The 26,398-nt window shown below is 37.7% G+C and overlaps 1 protein-coding gene across 1 annotated transcript in view; it reads left to right on the plus strand.

Moving 5' to 3' along the window:
- ANKRD31 (ankyrin repeat domain 31) overlaps positions 1-26,398 on the plus strand; it is a 125,905-nt gene that overhangs the window by 26,807 nt on the left and 72,700 nt on the right. Inside the window, exons 6-10 of the mRNA XM_070517344.1 lie at positions 915-958; positions 3,705-4,274; positions 6,588-6,862; positions 7,866-7,975; positions 24,136-24,291. Coding sequence (XP_070373445.1) covers positions 915-958; positions 3,705-4,274; positions 6,588-6,862; positions 7,866-7,975; positions 24,136-24,291 — 1,155 coding nt within the window. The remainder of the gene's footprint in view (positions 1-914; positions 959-3,704; positions 4,275-6,587; positions 6,863-7,865; positions 7,976-24,135; positions 24,292-26,398) is intronic.

Genomic DNA, 26,398 nt, shown 5'->3' on the forward strand with positions numbered 1-26,398 from the left:
GGAATGCCATGATATTAACCCTCCTACCTGATTTTCATAGCTTTTCATCATCAAATGGCAAAGGTGAAGTGAAAAAAAAAACAGTCGACTTTCGCAGGATGTAAAGCTCAGCAAGCATATTTATGCTTACTTTTTCCCCCTGAAAAACCTGTCTTGCTTGTGAGGATGCATTCTGAGGTTGGCAGATAATTACTTGCGTATAGACTAACTCTAGATATTGCCTAATCAAAAGAAACCGAAAGAATGACTCAAACATATGCTTGAAATACCAGTGAGCCCTGAATTCCTAGCTAGGTCGGCAGAGTGCCTGGGCCTTGATGGTGAAGGTGGGAGGCAAGAGGAGCAATTTGGGGAAATATCTTTTTCCTGATCCTCCTTCAGCTGCATGTGGTGTGAATTGCTGTCAGCCAGCTCACCCCAGAGGGGGCAGGGCGAGGAGTGGGTGCTGAGGGTGAAGTCACATTTAGGACAGTCTGGTTCCTTTTGGCCCTAGGTGGGGTGTTCCTTTTCACACCTAACTCGACAGCATGGGTTCATTTAAATCCTGTTTCCTGTAGTGGAGGACGCAATGATGCTGAGGAAGTAGATATGATTTTTCCTCGGGTAGTTACAAATACTTAGAAGAACTCAGCCAAAATAGGGAGGTTGGTTTTAGCTAAATTAATTCCAAATAATTATAATTTTACCTAGCTTCATGTAAAATATTTTTTAAGAAATGGAAGAATTTTCTTTTATAACTTTATTGCCAACACAATACTTTTATATCAATAAATTGGTGTAATACTTATACAATATTTGATATGTCACATGAATATCTGAGGGATTCAAGTTATGTAATTAAGAAATGCTGAGTAAAAGGGTATGTTTTTAGTCCGTTAATAAACTGGAATGAAACATATGTTGTTATCTTCTAGGGCCTGAGGCTGAAAATCCGGAAGTTTTGCCACATCCAGAAAAGGTTGGTCTGTAAAACAAAGATTAGTTATACGGATCATAGGTTTAGGTTTTTAAAAAAATTATGTTGATTAAAGTATCAAGCTCATGTAGGTTCTTCCCGTAGGCAGGAGTGTGACTAAGCCATTTCAATGGACAGAAATCTCTTCTTGCCTAACATCCTCTTCCAGTGTTTATTCTTCCTTATTTCTAGTGAAATAGTATTCTCTTGATCTGTGTTTCCTATCCAGCATTGTAAGTCTCTTATTCTTTATCTAGAGAAGAATCATATGACTTAATTATCAGACTAATTGCTGAGATGATGTAGCAAAAATGCCTTCTGTTGGTTTGTCTGTTACCCTGGTTCCTTTAATATTTCCTGCTAAATACTGCTTTCCCGTCCTCCAGTTCCTAATCAGTAACCATGTAGTGAGTGCTTGCTTTGCTTTGCTTTCTCCTTGGTGGTGTGGGGAATCAAGAGGACTGTGAGCCTGGCTCTGCCCGCAGCCGACTCGAGCAATCAAGGACCTCCCAGGCTACCCCTACCATATCTGTACTTTACTTAATCTCAACTGCACGTTGCACATTCCTGCCTCCATGCCTTTGGTCAAGTCAGGAACCAGAAGGCAAGGGAAAGAGCATAAAATTTGGAACCAGATAGGTGTGCATTCCATGGGTGTGTGTCATTTACATGTGCAAAATAGCGATAGTGACATCCGTTTCCCAGGGTTATTGTGATGACTGAGAGCAACGATAGTTCACGGTGTCTGGCACCTAGTCAGTGCCTAATAAATACGTGTTCTCCCTTCTTTCATTCCTTCACAAATCTCTAATTTCTGGCTCGAGTTCCTTCTCTTTTGTGGTCTGTCTCAGATGACTCTGGTGGTCTTGACCAAAGTAGTTGCTCCCTCTTTAGCATTCATTCTTCTCTGACTATATCAGTATTTCCCAATCACTTACATCCTATGATGTTAAGAGATCTTCTAAGAAAAAGGATTTGTTTTGAACAAAGAAGTTTGGAGAACACTGTGTTCTAAAGTCTCCTCAGAGACTTGTAAAGCACATGCTCCAAAAAGCTTTGTGGTAAAGAAACCTGTTTAACTTTGTTTAACCAACATTTTTCAAGCAATCATGAAGACTCTCCACTGCCTCCCTTTTTTTTCCCGCCAGAAAACTCACTCATGTATCGCAGTAGGCTCTATGGTTTATGCCATGGGTTTGAGTTCATGCAGTGTTTTTGACATTATTTATACTTTCTTTAGTGTCGTATGTATTTTTGCCGTCAATCTTCAGTTAGAAATTAAGTTCCTTTAGGGCAGAGTCCAATATAGATAGTTGATTGACTCTAGGGCCTTGAATTTAATAGATATGAGGACTTCAAAGAGGAGGAAGACCTTGATCTGCGACTGGAAGGCTGGAGAGGATCTGGTGCTTGAATTCCTTCTGAATTCCTTTTATCTTTCTGAGCGAATTATAGTTTGCATTGCTAATAAATAAATAACTCTTCTTAAGCTCTGTGTTCTATGTACAGAGAAGATAGATAGTGGCAGATAGGAAAGGAGGAGAGAGAGAATAAAAGGAGTTTCGCTTCTCGAATCCAAATTAAGTGAGAATATTAGAGGCTTACAAATGACAGTGTATCCTGTCAGAGTAGTGTCAGTGGAAGGTGAATTTAATTTTTAGAAACAGCCAAAAGTTATTGAAACCCATTCTGTTATTTAAGATCAAGCACATTAACAGGTTTTTTTGTTTGTTTGTCTTTTGTGATTTTTTGTGAGGAAGATTGGCCCTGAGCTAACATCTGTTGCCACTCTTCCTCCATTTTGTGTGTGGGACGCCTGCCACAGCGTGACTTGATGAGTGGTGTGCATGTCCTTGCCAGGGATCCGATCCCATGAACCCTGGGCCACTGAAGTGGAGCGCGCAAACTTAACCACTGTGCCACTGGGCCAGCCCCAAATGAACAGTTTTTAATGTGGAAAGAAATACAGTGCCTTTAACGTATCGAGACTTATTTTCTTGAATGGCTTATAAATGGATTTAGAAGCAGTTTCAAAAGAAGTCTAATAATGTTTTGAGCATTGGAAACATTGTGAGAATTGGTATAACCTATTAAAGTGATGTCTTTGAAAAATAATAGTCGTTTAGAAATATAACTTTTGTGTTTTTTGTTTAAAACAACCACAACTCAGAACCATTAATTTATAGCCAGAGTTCATAATATTTACATAGAACTGTGTCCTCATTTCTCCTCTTTTTCTCTCTGACCTCCTGTCCTTTGGCCTTTTTACTTCACATTTGTATATTTATACAGAGGTTGGGAGTAAAAAAGATTGAACTAACCAATTTTATTCCTGTTTAATAATTTTTATAGAATTCAGTAGAGATTTTTGGCAATGAAGAATTTTACAACCATTAACTGTAGTGAAGTTTTGGGATCATCTGTTAATTTAACTACCTATGTCATCTCTGCCTCTTCCCTTAGTGCATATAATTTAACCTTAGCTGAACAGATAACGTGCCGTATGTAATTATAGTCCAACCCATTTTACCCTTGATCCACTCTTAAATGTTTACCCATGTGTTCAGAGTCATTAGTGATTTGGTATAGGAAAATAGTAAAGAGTATTTTTGTTTATGGACTGGGAGGAAAGTTGATAAAACTTTTTGGCAGTAACTTACCAACAGGATAAACTAGAAAACTGTAAAGTCTTTTTAAACAATTTTTTGTTTTATGTTATAATGATGAAATTTCTGCTTGGAATACACAGGAACTAAGTGCAGACAGAGACTCTCCTGAAATTAGCCTTCTCTCAGACACTGCTGTTAAAGTATCTGATACGGTTACTATAAAGGAGAAATCGTTACTAAAACCAGAGAAGATCTTAGCAGCACCAAATACATTTTCTGAGCCTGGAAAAGAGGTCACGTTGACCATGACTTCCGAAGATACCAAAGATGAAGAAAGCTCTCTTGAAACTTTTGTGTCTGCCTTGGAAAAGTTACTGACATCACCAGAAGTCACCCAGGAGGAAAGATTGTTTGAAATGAGTGATCTTGAACCTAGAGAGTTTATGAACCCATTGAGCAACTCCTCAAGTTCCATGTCAGTCCCTTTGACATGTCACAGAGACTTACTAGAAAACACAAAGGATGATGCCTTGCCACCCGAGTTGTTAGCAGCCCTAAACACATTGTCAGAAACCAAGGTGGGACCCATCTGTCACAGAGAGGAGGGAGACAGCAGTCTCAGTGCTGGAATTCAGTGTTTAGGCATGGAACCCAATATGTCTCAGACTGATGAAGATTGTACACAAATAACAGAGGGGAATTTTGAGTCTGTTTGTTCTACTGCACCTTTTGAACAAGATTCCAAGTTACCTGAGCCAGAGGACAAGCGTCTTTCAGTGCAGCAAGTACGTCCAAGTGTGAGTCTGATTTTGCCTTTTATAGTGACCTTTAACAAGTCTTTGTTCCCCATATACTTTCTTTTAAATTCAAGCCTTATACACAAACACTCAGAAGATAGTTTTTGACTTTGAAGCATACAATGATTATTTTTTAGAGGTTCCTAGGGTAGAGTTTTCAAAGGGTTAAAAAGTTAAAATAGATAAGTTTCTCCTCAGAAGACCTGAGAAGATATATCGTTAGATTGCCTGTATACAAGAAGGAAAGAATTCTTTACGAGAATTTTTCTTGTTAGCTCAGAAAATCACTATGTCTACCGGGGTGCGACTGGAGATGAAATATCCCACATTAATTTCCAGTTGAGCATAGAATATATGCCGTTGGGCTGCCAGGAGAGGGAAAGAATCATGCCTGGCTTCAGCAGAACTTTGCATTCTGTGTCTGAGGCTACTGTCGGGTGGCATAGTTCCTGGCTTTCGAATGCCTGGAGACCCTGCACTGGCTTCCTGCTTGCCAAGTTCCTTTTTCACGTTGATCATTTTTTTTTTTACTTATAAAAATAGTCTTTATTTTTTCCCCATTACAATAGTAATGTATCCTCATTTTTAAAAAATTCAAACATTGTAGCAATACATTTTAATACAGTAAGAAAAAGTCCTGCACAACTCCACTTTCCAGCGATAATCACTGTTAACAGTTTGTTATATCTGTCTCCAGTTTTTTCTATGCATATTCTATGTAAGTTTATTTTGTATAAATGGGATTATATTATACATAGTGCTTCGCAACTTGTTTTTTAAATTTAATAATACATCTTGGTTATCTTTCTGTGTTAGCAAATGTAGCACTACTTAAATCTTTTTACTTGCTGAGTGGTGTTCCACTTGTATGGATATATTGTATGTTTCTGTACACAAATATATATATATATATATATATATATATATATATATATAAAATATAACTTGTTTGACCAATTCACTAATGATGGTCATTTGAATTGTTTTCTTTATTTCTCTTTTTTCTGTTGGCTATTACCAAAATGTTCCTGTGAACATCCTGGGAAAGGTTTAAATAACATGATTCTAAACTCGTACACACCTGGAATAATACTGCATGTGATTCTGGTCCAAAAAAATCTCAAAACGGACATAAGAGGACTAAAAAATATAGCCACAAAAAGAGAAATGCGTCATGGGGCTAGGGCATGAAGATTAAATTAAAATCCCAGTATCTACTCTGAAAAGAGGTAGAATAGTGAAGTGTAGGGAATTGTGATTGGTATTGATGGAGTGAGCGTGAACTTAGCACACCTTCCATGGGAAAAAAGAAACCCTTTTAAAAGTAGAAAGTTGATTAATTTAGAACAAATTAAATTAAGTACTCTTTTATTCAGCTGTAATAAAAATATGGAGCTTGTTACCTTGAGAAGCTTTGCAAGCTAGAAATAGAAATAAGCTCGAAAGGTTTACATGATTTGTATAAAAAATATATATCCTCATGGAAGTTAAATCTATAATGGATTGTTAAAGGGAAGTTAGAACCATTTGTGATATACTGTTAACCTTTTAAAATCAGGGGCTGGCCCCGTGGCTGAGTGGTTGGGTTTGCGTGCTCCGCTGCAGGCGGCCCAGTGTTTCGTTGGTTTGAATCCTGGGCGCGGACATGGCACTGCTCATCAAGCCACGCTGAGGCAGCGTCCCACATGCCACGGCTAGAGGGACCCACAAAGAAGAATATACAACTATGTACTGGGGGGCTTTGGGGAGAAAAAGGAAAAAATAAAATCTTTAGAATCAATGTAATGGAGGTTATAACTATCTTGTCCCACAAAATATCACTAACTGCCGCTGTCATATAACAAAATACTAGGCTGAATAGAACATTCATCTGGTCTAGTATGGCATTTATGCTGTTTTTATATGTCTCTCATTATTCTGTGCCACCCATTTCCTGTGGAATTAAAGCACCCAGAGGGACCTTAGTTTTGCCCTTGAATTTTAAGGATGAATATTGGTAAAAGTAATTTTTACTTATGCTGTTCTTGTCTTAGGCTTTCAAATCTGTATTGTCCTTTATTGATTATTATAAAACTTCTCATTATGTTCACATATCCATGAGTTTTTGTACTTTCATCAGAGGCATTTTCATGTAATCAAAGGACAAGATAAAACCTAATTCCTTCTAGTTTTAATTGTTTTTTTGCATTGATGTAATTATTTGTATATATTTATGTCTTATTACAGACTATAGAAGACCCAGATCCATTTGCATCGGAAACTTTGGCTCATCAAAATGTCACCTCTTGTGATCCACTAAATAATAAAGGAAATTCGAATCCAGTGGAAAATAGCCATGACCAGGACTCTCCATGTGTGTTGAGGAGATCGTCCAGACTAAAAGTAGGCAGAGATGGTGCAAAGTGCACAGATGGCATGTCTAAGATGCCAGAATGGATTTTACCAAAAATACTTGGCTCTGAGGATCAAACAAATAAGAACTCTTCAACTGAGAATTTCAGGTATGCTACCAACTTGTATCTTTCTCTCCAGGTATGCTATAGCCCTTATAGAAAATTCGGTGCTTGGGACATTAGAGTCAGGGTACAGTTTCCTGTAAGTAAAGAGTTTTATTTTTCAGAGTTGTGCTTAATTTACCTTGCAATTGTTGTTTTTATTTAACCTAGAAAACTCTTACTTTATTTTTTTAAGACAAAGTAATAAGAGATTTGTTGTCTTTTAGCCTAATGCTAATTTTCTTCTTTTTTTAAAAATGTTTCGTTAACATCTATCACCGTACCTGGTTATACATTTTTTTTCTTGTGATGAGAACTTTTAAGATCTACTCTCTTAACAACTTTCAAATGTACAAGTATCAGTCACTATAGTCACCATGGTGTACATTATATCTCCATTATTTAAACTACTTTATGATTGGAAGTTTGTACCCTTAGACCCCCTTCACCCCTTTCACTACTTCTCAGCCCCCTCTATTATCTATGAGTTTGGGTTTATTTTTTTAGATTCCACATATAAGTGAGATCATGCAGTATTTGTCTTTCTCTGACTTATTTCGCTCAGCATAATGCTCTCAAGGTCTATCTGTGTTGTCGCAAATGGCAGGATTTCTGTCTTTTCTATGGCTGAATAATATTCCATTGTACATGTATACTCCACATTTTCTTTATCTGTTCATCCATTGATGGACACTTAGGCTGCTTGCCTGTCTTGGTTATTGTGAATAATGCTGCAGTGAGCGTGGCGTGCAGATATCTCTTCAGGATAGTGATTTCGTTTCCTTCAGATAAATACCCAGAAGTGGAATTGCTGGATCATATGATAGTTCTATTTTTAATTTTTTGAGGACCCTCCATGCTGTCTCTATATTTAAAGCTGCCATGCTGCTTGACAGCAGCTCAGTAAAATAACTCTGAGTTTTAAAATTTAGTCAAAATTTGGTATGATTTTCTGTGAATGGTTGTAAAGAACATGGTAGTAATTTTAAAAACACATTTATTTTTCAAGAATGCAGAATCCTGCTTTAATGATTGAAGGTAAAAGGAAGAATATGCATTCATCCAGACTCAAGAGTAGAGAACAGATCAGGAAAAACAAAAAACTTGCAGGAAAAAAAGGTGAGGCATATTTTATTGCTTTCTTTCTTTTCTTTTTTTTTTTCAGTGTCTCTAAATAAAAGTTTTATTGGAGCACAACTGTATCGTGTTTTCTTGATTTTAGCACTCCAAAGAGTTGGGTGGTTGTGACAGAGACTGTATCACCTGCAAAATGGAAAATATTTGCTATCTGGCCCTTCCTCGGAAAAGTTTGCTGACCCCTGCATTATACCATTGATTCTTGAAGCTGAGCATGCATCAAGATCTCCTGGAGGATGTGTTAACATGCAGATTCCTGGGCCCCCCGCCCAGAGTTTCTGATCCAGAAGGATCAGAATGTCTAACAGGTTCACAGGAGATGCTGATGCTGCTGGTCCAGGGACCCCACTTTGAGAACCACTGCATCACGTGGACAAACCATAAATGATTTAGCTGACCCCCCTTTTTAAATTTAAAAAATATTTATTAATTAAAAATAAAATTTTAAAGTAATATATTTCTTAATAATATGAAAAGGATTTTGTTTAGATTAGATTATGTAGTTTTAAATAAATGTCATATTGTTAGAATGAAGCAGGATTCAGCATTAATTCTATTTCTTTTTTTTCCTGAATTTTTTTTTATTGAGGTCATAATTGTTTATAACATTATGAAATTTCAGTTGTACACTATTGTCAGACACCAGATAAATGTGCCCCTTCACCCCTTGTGGTCCCCCCCCCGCCCTTCCCCTGGTAACCACTAAACTGTTCTCTTTGTCAGTAAGTTTGTTAATATTCCACAAATAAGTGAAATCATATGGTGTTTGTCTTTCTCTGTCTTGCTTATTTCACTTAACATAATACCCTCAAGGTCCATCCATATGGTTTCAACTGGGGAGATTTTGTCTTTTTTTATGGCTGAGTAATATTCCATTGTACATATATATACCACATCTTCTTTATCTAATCATCAGTCAATGGGCACTTGGGTTGCTTCCACATCTTGGCTATTGTGAATAATGCTGCAGTTGATATAGGGGTGCATAAGTCTCTTTGTATTGTTGATTTCAAGTTCTTTGGATATATACCCAGTAGTGGGATAGCTGGGTCATATGGTATTTATATTTTTAATTTTTTGAGAAATCTACATACTGTTTTCTGTAGTGGCTGCACCAGTTTGCATTCCCACCAGCAGTGGATGAGGGTTCCCTGTTCTCCACAACCTCTCCAACATTTGTTATTTTTTTGTCTTGCTCGTTATAGCCATTCTAATGGGTGTAAGGTGATATCTAAGTGTAGTTTTGATTTGCATTTTCCTCATGATTAGTGATGATGAGCATCTTTTCATGTGCCTATTGGCTATCTGTGTATCTTCTTTGGAAAAATGTCTGTTCATGTATACCTCTGCCCATTTTTTGATTGGGTTGTTTGTCTTCTTGTAGTTCAGTTGTATGAGTTCTTTATATGTTATGGAGATTAACCTCTTGTTGGATATATGATTTGCAAATATTTTCTCCCAGTTGGTGGTTTGTTTTTTTGTTTTGATCCTGGTTTCCTTTGTCTTTCAGAAGCTCTTTCATCTGATGAACTCCCACTTGTTTATTTTTTCTTTTGTTTCCCTTGTCCAAGTAGACATGGTATTCAAAAAGATGTTTTTAAGGCTGATCTCACAGAGTATACTGCCTATATTTTCTTCCAGAAGTTTTGGGGCCAGCCCAGTGGCACAGCAGTTAAGGTAGCACATTCTGCTTCGGCGGCCTGGGGTTCGCCACTTCAGATCCTAGGTGTGGACCTATGCACCACTTATCAAGCCATGCTGTGGCAGGCGTTCCAGATATAAAGTAGAGGAAAATGGGCATGAGTGTTACCTCAGGGCCAGTCTTCCTCAGCAAAAAAGAGGAGGATTGGTGGCAGATGTTAGCTCAGGGCTAATCTTCCTCAAAAATAAGTAGTTTTATGGTTTCAGGTCTTACCTTCAAGTCTTTGGTCCATTTTGAGTCTATTTTTGTGTATGGATAAAGATAGTGGTCTACTTTCATTCTTTTGCATGTGGCTGTCCAATTTTCCCAGCACCATTTATTGAAGAGGGATTCCTTTCTCCACTTTCTCTTCTTGGCTCCTCTGTTGATTAGCTGTCCATAGATGTGTGGTTTTATTTCGGGGCTTTCCATTCTGTTCCATTGATCTGTATGCCTGCTTTTGTACCGGTACCATGCGGTTTTGATTAGTATAGCTTTGTTTTGCACTATATTTTGAAGTCAGGGATTGTGACGCCACCAGCTTTGTTCTCGTTTCTCAGGATTGCTTTAGCAATTCACGGTCTTTTGTTGCCCCATATGAATTTTAAGACTCTTTGTTCTGTTTCTGTGAAGAATGTCACTGGGATTCTGATTGGGATTGCTTTGAATCTGTAGATATCTTTAAGTAGTATGGACATTTTAACTATGTTTATTCTTCCAATCTATGTGCATGGAGTATCTTTCCATTTCTTTATGGCATTATCAATTTCTTGCAGTAACGTCTTATAGGTTTCCTTGTATAGGTCTTTCACCTCCTTGGTTACATTTATTCCTAGATATTTTATTCTTTTTGTCGTGATTGTAAATGAGATCATATTCTTGAGTTCTCGTTCTGTTAGTTCATTATTGCATTGTAGAAATGCCACTGATTTCTTAACTGGACTTTGTACCCTGCAACTTTGCTGTAGTTGTTGATTATTTCTAATAGTTTTCCAGTGGATTCTTCAGGGTTTTCTATATATACAATCATGTCGTCTGCAAACTGTGAGAGTTTCACTTTTTCCTTTATCAATTTGGGTACCTTTTATTTCTTTTTCTTGCCTAATTGCTCTGGCTAAAATCTCTAGTACTATGTTGAATAAGAGTGGTGAGAGTGGGCACCCTTATCTTGTTCCTGTTCTTAGAGGGATGGCTTTCAGTTCTTGCCCAGAGTATGATGTTGGCTGTGGGTTTGTCATATGTGACCTTTATCATGTTGAGGTACTTTCCTTTTATACTCATTTTATTGAGAGTTTTTATCATAAATGGATGTTGCATCTTGTCAAATGCTTTCTCTGCATCTACTGAGATTATCGTGTGGTTTTTGTTCCTCATTTTGTTAATGTGGTATATCATACTGGTTTGCGGATGTTGAACCATCCCTGTGTCCCTGGTATGAATCCCACTTGATCATGGTGTATCACCTTTTTAATATATTTCTGTATTCAATTGGCTTTTTTTTTTTTAGGATTTTTGCATCTATGTGCATCAGCGATATTGGCCTGTAATTTTCCTTCTTTTTGTTGTCCTTGTCTGGCTTTGGTATCAGTGTGATGTTGGCCTTGTAGAATGTGTTATGAATTTTTCCATCTTCCTCAATTTTTTGGAATAGTTTGAGAACAATAGGTAATAAATGTTCTTTGAATGTTTGGTAGAATTCTCCAGAGAAGCCATCTGGTCCCGGACCTTTTTTGGGGGGGGAGGTTTTTTATTGCTGTTTCAATTTCTTTACTACTGATTGGTCTATTCAGGTTCTCTATTTCTTCTTGATTTGGTTTTGGGAGGTTGTAAGAGTCTAAGAATTTTTCCATTTCTTCTAGATTGTCCAGTTTGTTGGCATATAGTTTTTCATAATATTCTCTTATAATCTGTATTTCTGTGGTATCTGTTGTAACTTCTCTTTCATTCCTAATATTATTTATTTGAGCTTTCTCTCTTTTTTTCTTAGTGAGTCTGGCTAAGGGTTAGTCAGGTTTTTTTTTTTTATCTTCTGAAAGAACCAGCTCCTTGTTTCATTGATCCTTTCTGTAGCCTTTTTTGTTTCAATTTCATTTATTTCTCCTCTAATTTTTATTATTTCCCTCCTTCTGCTGAGTTTGGGCTTTGTTTGTTCTTCTTTTTCTAATTCTCTTAGATGTAGTTTAAGATTGCTTATTTGAACTTTTTCTTGTTTGTTAATGTGGGCCTGTATTACTATAAATTTCCCTCTTAGGACCACTTTTGCTGCATCCCATATGAGTTGGTATGGTGTGTTTTCGTTCTTATTTGTCTCTAGATATTTTTTGATTTCTCTCTTTATTTCTTTGATGATCCATTGGTTGTTCAGTAGCATGTTGTTTAGTCTCCACATTTTTGTTCCTTTCCCAGGTTTTTTCTTGTAGTTGATTTCTAGTTTCATAGCAGTATGGTCGGAAAAGATCCTAGATATGATTTCAATATTCTTAAATTTATGGAGGCTTACCTCATTTCCCAGTATATGGTCTGTCCTTGGCAGTGTTCCATGTTCACTTGAGAAGAATGTATATTCTGCTATTTTTGGATGGAGTGTTCTATATATATCTATTAAGTCCATCTGGTCTAGTTTTTCATTTAATTCCACTGTTTCCTTTTTGACTTTTTTGTCTGGATGATCTATCCATTGATGTAAGTGGGATGTTGAGTTCTCCTACTATTATTGTGTTGTCATTGATATCTCCTTTTAGGTTTGTTAATAGTTACTTTATGTACTTTGGTGCTTCTCTATTGGGTGCATATATGTTTATAAGTGTTATGTCTTCTTGGTGGAGTGTCCCTTTTGTCATTGTATACTGCCCATCTTTGTCTCTCTTAACCTGTTCTGTCTTGAAGTCTACTTTGTCTGATATAAGTATGGCAACACCTGCTTTCTTTTTTTTTTGCTGTTAGCTTGGAGTATCATCTTCCATCCCTTTACTCTAAGCCTGTGTTTGTCAAGCCTGTGTTTGTCATTGGAGCTGAGATGTGTGTCCTTGATACAGCATATTGTTGGGTCTTGTTCTTTAATCCATCCTGCCACTCTGTCTTTTGATTGGAGAATTCAGTCCATTTACACTTACAGTGATTATTGTTATATGAGGGCTTAATACTGCCATCTTATCGCTCATTTTCGGGTTCTTCTGCATTTCCTTTGTTTCTTGTCCCATGTATTTCGGACTACCAATTTGATTAGGTGGTTTTCTGTGATAGTTTTCTTCATTTTCTCCTTGTTTATCATATATATTTCTCTTCTAATTGTTTGTTTAGTGGTTACCTTTAGATTTGTATAAAAAATCTCATAAATGACATAGTCCATTTCTTTTTTTTCAGAACTTGCTTTTTTTTTTTTTTAAAGATTGGCACCTGAGCTAACAACCGTTGCCAATCTTCTTTTTTTTCCTGCCTTTTCTCCCCAAATCCCCCCAGCACATAGTTGTATATTTTAGTTGTGGGTCCTTCTAGTTGTGGCATGTGGGACGCTGCCTCTTGGGATTGTATCTGTTACAACAGATTAGTTGTAACAGAAGTTACAACAGATACCACAGAAATACAGATTATAAGAGAATATTATGAAAAGCGTGGCCTGATGAGCGGTGCCATGTTCACGTCAGGATCTGAACCAGCGAAACCTGGGGCTGCCAAAGCGGAGCTTGTGAACTTAACCACTTGGCCATGGGCCTGGCCCCTATAGTGCATTTTCTGATAGACTCTTATTTCCTTAGACTATGCCAGTTCTGTCCCTTTCCTGTTCCCCTTCTATGTTATTTTTATCATATCTTTTTCCATCTTATGTTGTGAGCTTTTGGTTAAAGTGATGAGTTGGGTTTTTTTGGTATTTTCCTTCTCTTTACTCTTAATGTTAAAGTTAAGTGTTTAATAACCTGATCTCATAGAGAGCTGCTGTTTTCTGATTATTGCCTACCTATTCATCTCCTTGCTCAAGACTTTGTAGTCCTTTTCCTATTTTTCTTTTCAGGTATGAGGGCCTTCTTGAGGATCTCTTGTGGGGGGGTCTTGTGGTGATGAACTCCATTCACTTTTGTTTATCTGGGAAAGTTTTTATTTCTCCATTGTATCTGGAGGGATAGTTTCACTGGATAGAGTGTTCTTTTCTGAAAGTTTTTGTCTTTCAGAATTTTGAGTATGTCGTTTCACTCACCTAGCTTGTAAGGTTTATGCTGAGAAATCCGTTGAAAGCCTGATAGGGATTCCTTTGTAAGTTATTTTCTTCTGCCTTGCTGCCCTTAGTATATTTTCTTTGTCATTGACTTTTGCCAGCTTTACTGCTCTATGCCTTGCAGTAGGTCTTTTTACATTGATGTAATCAGGAGATCTGTTGTCTTCATTCACTTGTATTTCTACCTCTTTCTCCAGGTTTGGGAAGTTCTCTGCTATTATTTCTTTGAACAAGCTTTCTGCTCGATTCTCCTTCCCTTCTCCCTCTGGAATAGCTATAATCCTTATGTTGTATTTCCTAATTGAGTCAGATGTTTCTCTGAGAGTTTCTTCATTACTTTTTAGTCTTAGTTCTCTCTTCTCCCTCTGAAGCATTTCTATATTACTGTCCTCTAAGTTGCTAATTTGGTCCTCCATCATGTCAGCTGTCATTTAGGTTATTTCTGTGTCTTCTTGGTACTTGTCACTTTCCTTCTGGTCTGGAGATTCAATATGCTTTTTCATATGGCTTGAGGGCATGGATTTTTGCCTTCACATGGTTGTTATCTGGCCACACCTTCCACCTGCCACCATTGGGTGGGGATCAGGCACTGTGTATTCTGGGCCCAGTACAATCCAAGGCTCCCCAGCTCCAGCTGCTGACTCCTTATCTCTTTGTGCGATGCTCTGACCAATGGCAGATCTGGAGCGCCAGGCAGAGGGAGGGGTGCTTTCTTTCACCTGTGCTTCCCCCAGCCTCTGCTTTTCCCTCTGTGTGGAGCTCTGGGTGATTTCAGGGCTGGAGTGCTGGGTGGGGGAAGGGGGCGCCCTCTTACACCTGTGCACCTCTCTAAGCCACCGCCTCTCTCTCCGCTTGGCACTCTGGGCAATCACAGAGACCTGTGCTCTTCCCCCAGTTGCCACCTCTCTCTCTGCACGGCACTCTGGGCGATCACAGGGCTGGAATGCTGGGTGGGGGCAGGGGTGCCCTCTTACACCTGCGCACCTTTCCCAGCTGCTGCCTCTCTCTCTCTCTCCACGCTGCACTCTGGGCAATCATAGAGACCTGTGCTCATCCCCCCGCCACCGCCTCTCTCTCCGCACGGCACTCTGGGCCATCGCAGGACTGGAGTGCTGGGTGCGGCAAGGGGCACCTTCTTACATCTGTCCATCTCTCCCAGCTGCCACCTCTCTCTCTGCACAGCACTCTGGGCGATCACAGGGCTGGAGTGCCAGGTGGGGGAAGGGGTGCCTTCTTACACCTGTGCACCTTTCCTAACCACCACCTCTCTCTCTGTGTGGCACTCTGGGCCATTGCAGGGCAGGAGTGCTGGGGGGGCAGGGGCACTCTCTTTCTTCTGTGTGATCCCAGCGTTCTCCCTGGGCCCCCATCAGCTACTCTCCTGGGGTGCTAGTTTGATGGAGACACCCCCACAAAAGCTCAGTCTCCTCTGTGTGTGGGGCTTTCCCTTGGGCTGTGAGGGAACTCGGGAAGCAATGGTGTTCCTGCAGAGAGGTGCCCCTTCCCCCTTTCCTCTGAGAGCCGTGCACTGTCCCGAGGTTGCTGGCTGCTATTGGGAGGAGAAAAGTCCCCCTTAACAGCTTCTACTTCCTCCAGAGGATCCAGCCCCACTGCCTTCATATGTATGGCTGCGTGGGTCTCTCAGACGTCTTTTGTGTTGTGTGAATGTCTTCTGTTGGAATATGAATAACCTTTTGGTTGTACTTTAGAGGGGAGAGCTCAAGGAGAGTGCTCACTCCGCCATGATACTGACATCACTGTCTGTCGTTAATTCTTTAAGTAAATAATTTACAGAAACAGAATTCTGATACTAAAAGGAATTTAGAGATTCTCTCTCTCAACTTTCTTGTTTTACTGATGAGGAAGTTTAGAGGGGTTAAGGATTTTTCCCAGCATTGCACAGCTCATTAGTAGCATAACTAGGACTTGATCCTGAACTTCTGGCTCATAGACTGGTATTTTTTCTATACTTATACTTTGGAGAGAATAGTTACAGAACTTTTTTCAAGTTTAGATGTTTGTCCTATTTGTGGTGTGACCAGCATAGCTTAGGGCTTTGAGAAATCTTACCAAGATGAATAAATATAGGAAAGGAGAAGGCAAAATTATTATTCTTAGATGTTATTTCTATGTGTCTATAAAAACCAAAAGAATAAATTTTAAAACTTTCAGAAACAATAACAATCTAGAAAGACTGGTTAAAAAATGATAGGGGACAGTTGGCAAAATTGAAATAATTACTATAGATTAAATAATAACATTATATTCACGTTAACTTTCTGAATTTAATAATTTGGTTGCACAGGAGAATGTCCTTGTTTCCAGAAAAAATACATTTAAGTGTTAGTGAGAAAAGGGGCATGGTATATACAAGATATTCTTTATGTATGTATGTGCCTGAGTGTGTGTGTCTGTGTATAAAGAGGAAGATAGAATGATTTAAAGTGGGCAAAATGTTAACAATGGGTGAATCCTTTCTTCTGCTTTTATAACTTTTTTGTAAGTCTGAAATTATTTCCAACTAAAAAGTTAAAAAAATTTCAATAAACCAAAAGAAGACAAAAAGAAATACCTTTCATATATAAGTATTACCCAGTTAGAAAATATAAGAGAAGAGCCCATTTATAATAGTTACAAAAGAGAGAAAATACTTGCTTACATACCTAATAAGAAATGTGCCATACCTATGAAAAGAGAGTTTAAAAATTCTGCTGAGGGACATAAAAAAAAAGACTTGAATAAATGGAAAGAAGAACCTTATACTTTATCATAAAGATTCAGTGTTATAAGAAACTTACTTCTCCCTAAATTATTCTATAAATGCATAAGAGCTCAAAAACAGATTTTTGTTTGTTAATTGTTTTGTTTTATTTTGTTTTGCTTTATAGGGCTGGAGGGTTAGCTATGAGTATGTTATAAAATGATACTAAATTTCAGCTAGAAAAGTAAATATGAAAGACTAGCCCAAAAGAGCCAAGGGAGAGTGGAGAGGCAGGAACCTCCTCTACATAATATGAAAGCAATTAAAAAGCCATAGAAGTTAAAATCAGTTGGTACTGGCACAGGATAAATCAGTGTAACAGAATAAAGAGTTTAGATGGAGAAGCAAGATACAATGGGAATATGGGGCAGGTATGTGATAAAGGTGGCCTCTCAAATTGGTAGCAAAAAGGACTAAGCAATAAATAGTGAAAAACAAAATGGGACCCCTATAGCACTCCTTATACTAAACTTAATTCCAGTTTGGCCAAAGATTTGACTGGAAAAAACACGTTCTAAGAGAAAACATACAGGAATCTTTTTGTAATCTTGGAGTGGAAAAAGGCTTTTTAAAGAATGATTCAAACCCAGAAGCTAGGAGGGAAAAGAATGATAAAATTGACTACATACTTTAAAAAAATTGTATGGAGAATACCCTAAGGAAAACCAAACATCAAACACAAAAAAAATATTAGTAACGCATGGCAAGGGGTTAATTGTATTAGCATTCAAAGCTCTTATAAAACAGTAAGGGGAAAAAAATTGTCAAGAACAAGAACAAGCAGTTCACAGAAAAAGAAATAAAAATTAAATATATATACCTGAAAAGATTAACATCTCACTCATGATTAAAGAAATGCAAATTAAGAGGTATAACTTTCACCTAAGAGAATGCCAAATATTTAAATATTTGAGAATTCCCAGTGGCAAGAATGTGGAAAAAGTAAGCTTTCTCAAATGTTGTTGGTAATAGTATAAGTTTATTCTCTCTTTTTACAGGGCAGTTTATTTACATTCATTAGAATTTTAAGTCACAGTTCTTTTGAATCAGCAATTCTACTTAAAAAGGATTTATTCTATAGCTATACTTGCTTAAATATGTAAAGAAATTTTTATAAGGATGTTCATTATAGCATTGTTTATAGTAATAAAATGACTAGAAAAGATCTAAACTAGGTGAATAGTAAATTATAACCAATGAAGTAATATTCAGTCATTTAAGAAATCGAAAAAATATATATGTGCTGATACGAAAAAAAGGCATGTTATGTACAGAAGAATAGAGATAAGGATGACATCAAATTTCTTGCTGGAAACAATGTAATCAAGAAGATAGTGGAGCAGCAGCTTTAAAGTACTAGAAGAAATTCTATAGTTAGAATTCTGTAACTAGAACCTAGGATTCTGTACTCAGCACAATATCTTTCAAAAATCAAGGTGAAACAAAATTTCAGACATACAAAAGTAGAAAGAACTCATCACCAGCAGATCCATACTATAGGAAATGTCAAAGGACATTCTTCAGGCAGAAAAACAGTATTAGATGGAAATCTGCAAAGGAATGAGGATCATTGGAAATGGTAACAATATGGATAAAAATACAAGATTTTTTTCTTATTAATCAGTTTTTAAAGGATAATTGACTGTTTAAAGAAAAGTAACAACGATGGATTATGAGATTTTTAACACGTGAAAGTAAGATGCATAACAGTAACAACAAAAAGGCCATGAGGGGACAAATGGAAGTATACTATTGTAAAATTTAAGTGAGGATACTGTTTGAAGGTAGAATGTGATAAGTTAAATGTGTGTACTATAAAGCCCAAGGGAACTATTATAATAGATAAGTTATAGCTAATAAGTCAACAAAGAAGACAAAATGAAATTACAAAAAGTATTGAGAGTTAGGCTGGCCCCGTGGCCGAGTGGTTAAGTTCGTGCGCTGCACAGCTAGAAGGACCCACAACGAAGACTACACAACTATGTACTGGGGGGCTTTGGGGAGAAAAAGGAAAAAAATAAAATCTTAAAAAAAAAAATGTTAAAAAAAAATATTGAGAGTTAATCGAAAAGAAGGTAAAAGAAGAGGGAAAAGGGAACAAAGAACAGATGGGAAAAAGTGAAAACAAACAGCAAGATGATACACTCAAACTCTAGCATATCAGCAATCACATTAAATGTAAATGGTCAAGACATCCCCAATTAAAAGGCAGAGATTGTAAGGTTGGATGAAAAAGCAAGACCCAACTATAATGCTGACTTAAGAAACACATTTGAAATATAAAGACATAAGTAGGTTAAAACTAGAAGAGTGGGGGAAAAATATGCTTAGCTAACATCAGTTTTATTAGTTTCCTATTATGGTAACAATTTACCACAAATTTAGTGAATTAACACAAATTTATTCTCCTACAGTCCTGAGGTCAGAAATCCAGATGAGTGTTAAAGGGTTAAAATCAAGGTGTCAGCAGGGATGGTTCCTTCTGTAGGCCCTAGGGGAAAATCTGTTTCTTACCTCTTCCAGCTTCTCGGGGCTGTAGCATTCCCTTGCTCCTGGCCGCATCAGTCCAGTCTCTGCTTCTTTTGTCACATTGCCTTCTCCCCTTTTGATCTTCTTTCTTCCGTCTTACAAAGATTCTTGTGGTTATATTTAGGGCTCACACAGATAATCCAGGGTAATCTTCCCTTCCCAAAATTCTTAACTTAATCTCATCTGTAAAGTCCCTTTTCCTATATAAGGTAACATTCTCAGGTTATGGGGATTAGGATGTGAACATTTTTGGAGGACCATTATTTATCCTACCATACCAATCAAAAGAAAGCTGGAGTCACTATGTACTAATATATAATGCATCATTAATGTCAGACAGTAGATTTCAGAACAAAGAATATTAGGGATAAAGAAAGTTATTTTATAATGATGTGGGCATCACTCCATCAAGAGTACATAATAATTCTAAATAGTTATTCTCTTAGTAACAGAGTTTCAAACTACGTGGAGCAAAAACTGATAAAACTTCAAGGAGAAATAGACATCCACAATTACAGTGAGAGATTTCACTACCACTCTTTCAATGATTGATAACTTATTATGGTAACCCAAATAAACAGAATATCAGTAGGGATATAGAGTATTTAAACAGCACTATCAACCAACTTGACCTATTTGACATGTATAGAACTTCTCACCTAATAATAGAAGATCCCACATTCTTTTCAAATACAGAATATTCATCAAGATCGTTTATATGCTGGGCCGTAAAACAAGTCTCAATAAATTTGAAAGGATTAAAGTTATAAATAGTATATTCTCTGATACCAGTGGAGTTAAATCAGAAATCAGTAACAGAAAGATCTCTGTAAAATCTTGAAATATTTGGAAATTAAATAGCACACTTTTAAATAACCCACGGATCAAAGAAGAAAATGAAAGGGAAATTTGAAAGTATTTTTAACTAAAATAAAATGAAAACGCAATGTAGCAATATTTTGGAATGTCATGAAAAGAGTCATTGTTGGGGCAGGTACAGTATTAATGCTTGTGTTAGAAATGAAGAACACGCTCAAATCAATGACATCAGCTTCTACCTTAAGAAGCTAGAAAAAGAAGAGTGAGTGAAATCCAGAGTAAACAGAAGAAAGGAAGTAGTAAAGAAGATAGCAGTGATAAAGCAGAAATCAAGGAAATAGAAAACAGAAAAATAATAGAGAAAATCAATGGACTCAACAGCTGGTTCTTTGAGAAGATCGATTAAATTGATAAACCGTTAGCCAAACTGATCAGGAAAAAAAAGAAAAGACAAATTACCAATATCAGAAACAAGAGAGGTGACATCATGACATAGTCTACAGATATGAAAAGGATAATAAGAGAATATTATGAACAACTTTTTGCCAATACATTTAACAACTTAGATGAAGTGGACAAATTCTTTGAAAGACACAAATTATTAGAAAGAAATGGGCAACACACTAATGACATATCTATTAAATAAATTGCGTTTGCAGTTAAAAACTTTCCCACCAAAAAACAAATCAATAAATGAAAAACCTCAAGGCCCAGATGCCTCTGTGTTAGTCCGCTAGGGCTACCGTAACTAAATACCACAAACCAGATGGCTTAAACGATGGAAATTTATGTTCTCACAGTCCTGGAGCCTAGAAGTCCAAGATCAAGGTGCTGGAAAATTCAGTTTCTAGTAAGACCTCTCTTCCTGGCTTGTAGACAGCTGCCTTCTCACAGTGTCCTTCCTGCGTGTGCAGAGAGCTCTGGTGTGTCTTCCCTTTTTTTTTTTTTTAATAAGGATATGAATCCTATTGTATTAAGGGCTTCAACATATGACTTTTGAGGGGAGGTAATTCAGTCTATAACACTTTCAATGGTAAATTCTTCCAAACATTTAAGGAAGAAATAATGCAAACTCTTCACAAACTCTTTCAAAAAATTGAAGATAAGGAATACTTCCCAACTCGTTCTGTGAGGCCACCATTCAACTGATAGCAAAATCCAAAGATGTTACGAGAATGGGAGACTACAGATCAATATTCTTCATGAACATAGGTGCAAAAATCTAAACAAAATTTTGGCAAATCAAATACAACATTATATGATATATCATGACTAAGTGAGTTTATCTTTGGAACGCAAGTTGGTTTTACATTTTGAAAATCAATCACGGTAATTCATTATATTAACAAGCCAAAAAAGAAAAACCATGTGATTATCTCAATAGATGCAGAGAAAGCATTTGACAACAACCTAACATCCAATACTGGTGAAGACTCTTCAGCAAGCTAGGAATGGAGGGGAACTTTGTCCGCCTGACAAAGGGCATCTGCGAAAAATCCACAGCTGTCATGCCTAATGGAGGAAAACTGAATGCGTCCCCCTAAGGTCAGAAATGAGGCAGGGACGTCTGCTTGCACCACTGTTCTTGAACGTTGTACTGGAGATCCTAGCCAGCCCGTCAGTAAGAGAAACAAATAAAAGGCATCCATATTGGAAAAGAAGTAGTAGAATTGTCTTTAGGCACAAATGACATAATCACGTATGTAGAAAATCTGATGCAATCTGCAATATGAACAGCTATAAGTGAGCTTAGCGTAGTTGCAGGATACAAGATCAATATACAAACGTTAGTTATATTTCTATATTCTAGTAACAATTAGTGAAATTTGAAAACCAAACAATTACCAAAATTTGATACATAGTATCAAAAAATATGAACTACTTAGGGATAAATTTGATAAAAGATATAAAAGACAGGTATACTGAAACCTATAAAACATTGTTCGGAGAAATCAAAGAAAATTTGATGGAGAGAAATGAAGAGATATGGCTTATTCATCAGTCAGAAGATTCGATATTGTTAAGATGTTATTTCTGCTCAGTACACTCATGGATTCTACACAGTCCCAAACAAAATCTCTGTAGGGTATTTTGTAGGAATTCATCAGCTGGTTCTAACATTCACATGGAATGCAAAGGACCTAGAGTAGTAAAGTGACTCTGAAAAAGAACAAAGTTAGAGGGCTAACACTACCTGATTTCAAGAATTTTTACATCGGTATAGTAATCAAAACAGCATGACATTGGCATCAAGACAGGGAAATAGGTCAATGGAACCAAAGGGAGTTCAGAAATAGACCCTGAGTTCTGACAAAGGCATAATGCCTTTGCAGTGGAGAAGAACTGGATATCCTTGTGTAACAAAGTGTTATTGAGTATCTCTATTTTGAGAGTGTTAAATTTTGTTTAGGTGGACAAGTTACTTGAAGATCAGCTTGATCATTTCAACACTTTTTAAAACCCTCGTTAGGTAGATTTGGTGTAGGTTTTACTCTAGAACTGGTTTAGCCTTGCTACTAAGACATAACCCATCAAGGGTCTCTACTAAATATTCAGCAAGGTCTCTCGCCTCAGGATGGCGGGAGTGGGAATGTCTCCTAGCTCTGTGTGATCCTGGACAGTTGTTCATTGATGGTTCCTAGGTAGTTGTCCTTGCCCAGCCTCATGAAGACTCACTCTACACATGAGCAGTTCAGTAATCAGATAACAACTCAAGGAGCCCCTTTTATAGACTTCTGGTACCTTTTCTCAACTCTCTCATCTCTGGTGCCCTGCCCTGCCAATTCTAGCCACCCCAGCCTCCCCAAACTGTGACCTCCGTCTCCTCAGCTCAGCAGGATCACCTTGCTGTGCTTGTGCTGTACTGTGCAGAGTGCCTCCAGACAAGAAGCTGGAGGGGTCTTGAGGCTCACTTCATTGTTTCTCTTCACTCAGGGGAGCCAGAGAGCTCAACTGCCTGTTATCCAATGTCTGAATATAGGGATTCCCTCCCCCCATATATTTCATCTATTTTTCTAGGTGTTTACAATGGGAGGGCAAGTCACAGCAGTTTTTTAGTCATGATTGGAAGTATATGTCTTCTGCAACTTAGTCTTCATTGAAAATGTTTGTATTCTTCATAAGTTATTATTTTTAATAAATCACATGATTAATAGCAAGTAGAAATGGCAGTGACAAATCTGGGAGTACTAATTTTGGGAAGCATACAGTTTATCTGGTGAAAGCAGAATGCTTTGTAGTCCGGGTGGGGGAAGGAAGACTGAAATGTTCAGCGGTTGATTTGTCTTACATTGGGACTGAATGGAGGGAGTCAAATAAAAGGCAGAACAGTTAGATTGTGGTCCATTAAGAAGCCTGCTACAGTACTCATTTACCTTTGTGAGGTTTCAGGATGGGGCACATTAGCTAGATCAGAATTGGCAAAGCGATCATCAAAATGATATAGTTTGGAAATGCAGGAATTTCAGGAAAACCACAAGAGTGTTATCCACAAAAATTGACAAGATTTGGAGTATCTAAATGAGGCATTTCAGTATTTTAGGAGGCACAGTGGACAAATGATACTTGATATGCATAAACTGGAAAAATATTTTAATTGTATATTTGTTTGCTTAGGAAATTAAAATGATGGTGCAGATCAAGATCATAGTTCTTTATTTAATTTCATGACAGTTATTTTTAGCAAAGAAAAAATTTAGCACTCTTTTTTCTGGGTCTTACTGGGATTAATTTTTGTATTTTATAAACCTCTGAGATTTTCTCCTCATGGTTTTATAATATAGTTTGTTATTACAACATTTGGTTAGGTTTGATAACATCTAATTCTAGATTTAAATAATCTTTTTCACCAGAACTTTTAAGAAAATAATCTGTTAGTCTTCTCATATATACACCTTTTGTGGGGTTTCAATCAATATAAACGGCTTAAATGATTTATAATTTATTACAAATATTTTCAAACTAATGACATTTATCTCTTTCACCCCCTTATAGTTTGGTTAGTGGATGAAATACTCTTTCGTAATATAATATACCTCTATTCTAGAATGTTGACTAGATTCACCCTGTTACCTCTATTCCTCCTGATTTTCAAATAAGGATTATTATTTTTCAATTTTCTTTTGCTTATTCTGTTGTTTCAGAAAAAATGAAGATGAATAAACTATCTCGTTCTAGCATTAACCGAAGAAACGTTTTTGGAGAGAACTTGCTGTATAAGGCTGCTCTGCATAATGATGCTGATCTTGTTCATCACTGTATAAAACAAGGTGGAAATGTTAATCAACCAAGTTATGCTGGTAGGTTGGGGTTACCGTCCACAGTCATCTTGAGAGTGGTTTGTGATTTCATCACTGCGTCAGTCCTGTGAAAGTATGGCAAAGTGGGCCTAAGGCAGGTCTCAAACAGAAAACTTCCCTGGAGTTCTCCTGCTTGGGTACCTCTTCACCATCATCACCCAGGGCAGTGGGAAGGTGCGGGCGGGCAGGGGAGCGGGAGAAGAGAAGAGCATTATATTTCACCTTCAAAGAACATGCCTGCCTGGGGCCCAGTGGCATTACACAGAAGGATGGGGTTTCTGGGGCTGACTTGTTGCCTTTGAGTGAGCATTGTTACCATGAGATTGAACTTTGAGTGGAAAGAAGTGAGGTCAAAGGCTAAAAGAAGCTGATGGTACACTGAGCTATAGGGGAAATTGATAATAAAATGCTGGGTGTACAGCAGGGGTGATGACCAGGGAAATGGAGGGAAGAGAGAGTATGAGGTAGAGGGGGCAAGGTGCTCAGAAAGAACAGTTTTTCTGGAAGGCTGGATCTCTGGTACAGTCTTCCTTGTGGGCAGAACCTGACATGTTCTCCTGGAGAGGAATGATTCCTTAAAAGCACTTCACTACTAAGGCACTGAGCAGCACTGGGCCAGCCTGGATAGTGCTTTCATGTGTCCATACTGTACTATTGTTTCTAGACTTTCTCAGTTTATGAAATAGTGCAAAAAGCCTTCTGGTGCACAGAGTGATTACGAGTGCACCCCAGCACTTACTTTAGCAAGGCCTAGGTTTATACTACAAGCAGGGTTTTAACAGGCTGTTACTCTAAATCTCACACCTAGGTCATGGTCCTGTAATCCTCAACCACGGATCCTTATTTGCTGGCCAAAGCACTTGCTCCCTTGATTTCGACAAATATGTGGCTCTTTCTGTTAGTCTCTCTATGCTGCTTAAGTTCAGGAGTAGCTCTACATGCGCTAACTTGACTTTAGGGATTTCCCAAGCATCTCTTAACATGTTTCTTTTCATTAGCCCTTTGCTCTGTGCCGTCGTTAACATGCTCGGTGGCTGTTCTCTGCTGTCTTTGGGCGGTTACTGTACACCTTCTCCTCACTGCCCCAGGTACGTCTGTGACCTTCATGAGTTCTTTAGCCTGACCAGATGGCTTTCTAGGCTTTGTGAGCTCTCTTGTTCTCTACTTTTCCTTCTCACTTTGCGTCTTAGCTCTGGTCTTTACTTCTGGCTACCACCTCCCACAGAATTGTCGAGGGTAGTGTTTCCAGAGGGTCATCTACAAGCCATTTTCCTAAGAGTCACCTACGGTGTTTATTTAAAATGCAGGCTTTTACTTCACCCTCCAAAACACACACTCATACACATTCACAAGCACAGTCAAAATCTGTAGGTTAATACCTGGAAATATGCCTTTTAACAAGGTCCCCTAGGTGATTTTTATTCTCATTAAAGTTCAGGAACTACTGGCAAGAGGTGTATGACCTCCATGGAACATGTCAATTCCCTGTAGTGAGTTTGTCCAGTATGCCTCCTGTGTGCCAGATGCTGTGAAAACAAACAAATAATGTCTACTAGAAAGGCTTAAATACGTTCATTTTGTGATACAATCCAAAAATCACTAGGTGCCTTTTGAGAAATTAACAAAATGTCATAAAGCAGACCAATGGTCTTTTCATAGGTAACATTTGCATTTTATCCTCATTTAAATTTTATGATTCTTTGTCGGATTTCAAAAACCAATTGCAATAATTTTTTACCTATCAAAACCAAAGGTGAGGGGTTGGCCCCGTGGCTGAGTGGTTAAGTTCACACACTCTGCTGCAGGCGGCCCAGGGTTTCATTGGTTTGAATCCTGGGCGCGGACATGGCACTGCTCATCAAACCACGCTGTGGCAGCATCCCACATGCCACAACTTGAAGGACCCACAATGAAGAATATACAACTATGTACCAGGGGGCTTTGGGGAGAAAAAGGAAAAAAATAAAATCTTTAAAAAAACAAAAACAAAAACAAAGGTGACAGTTAGGAAGTAGGCTGAGGAAAACTAAATACCCAAAATAGATCTCATAAAGCTTCTTTGCTAAAACCCTCTCAGACCAATGACTTGAGCATTATTTTATACAGA

Source organism: Equus asinus, chromosome 9 (genome assembly GCF_041296235.1).
Source record: "Equus asinus isolate D_3611 breed Donkey chromosome 9, EquAss-T2T_v2, whole genome shotgun sequence".
Lineage (NCBI taxonomy): Eukaryota > Metazoa > Chordata > Mammalia > Perissodactyla > Equidae > Equus > Equus asinus.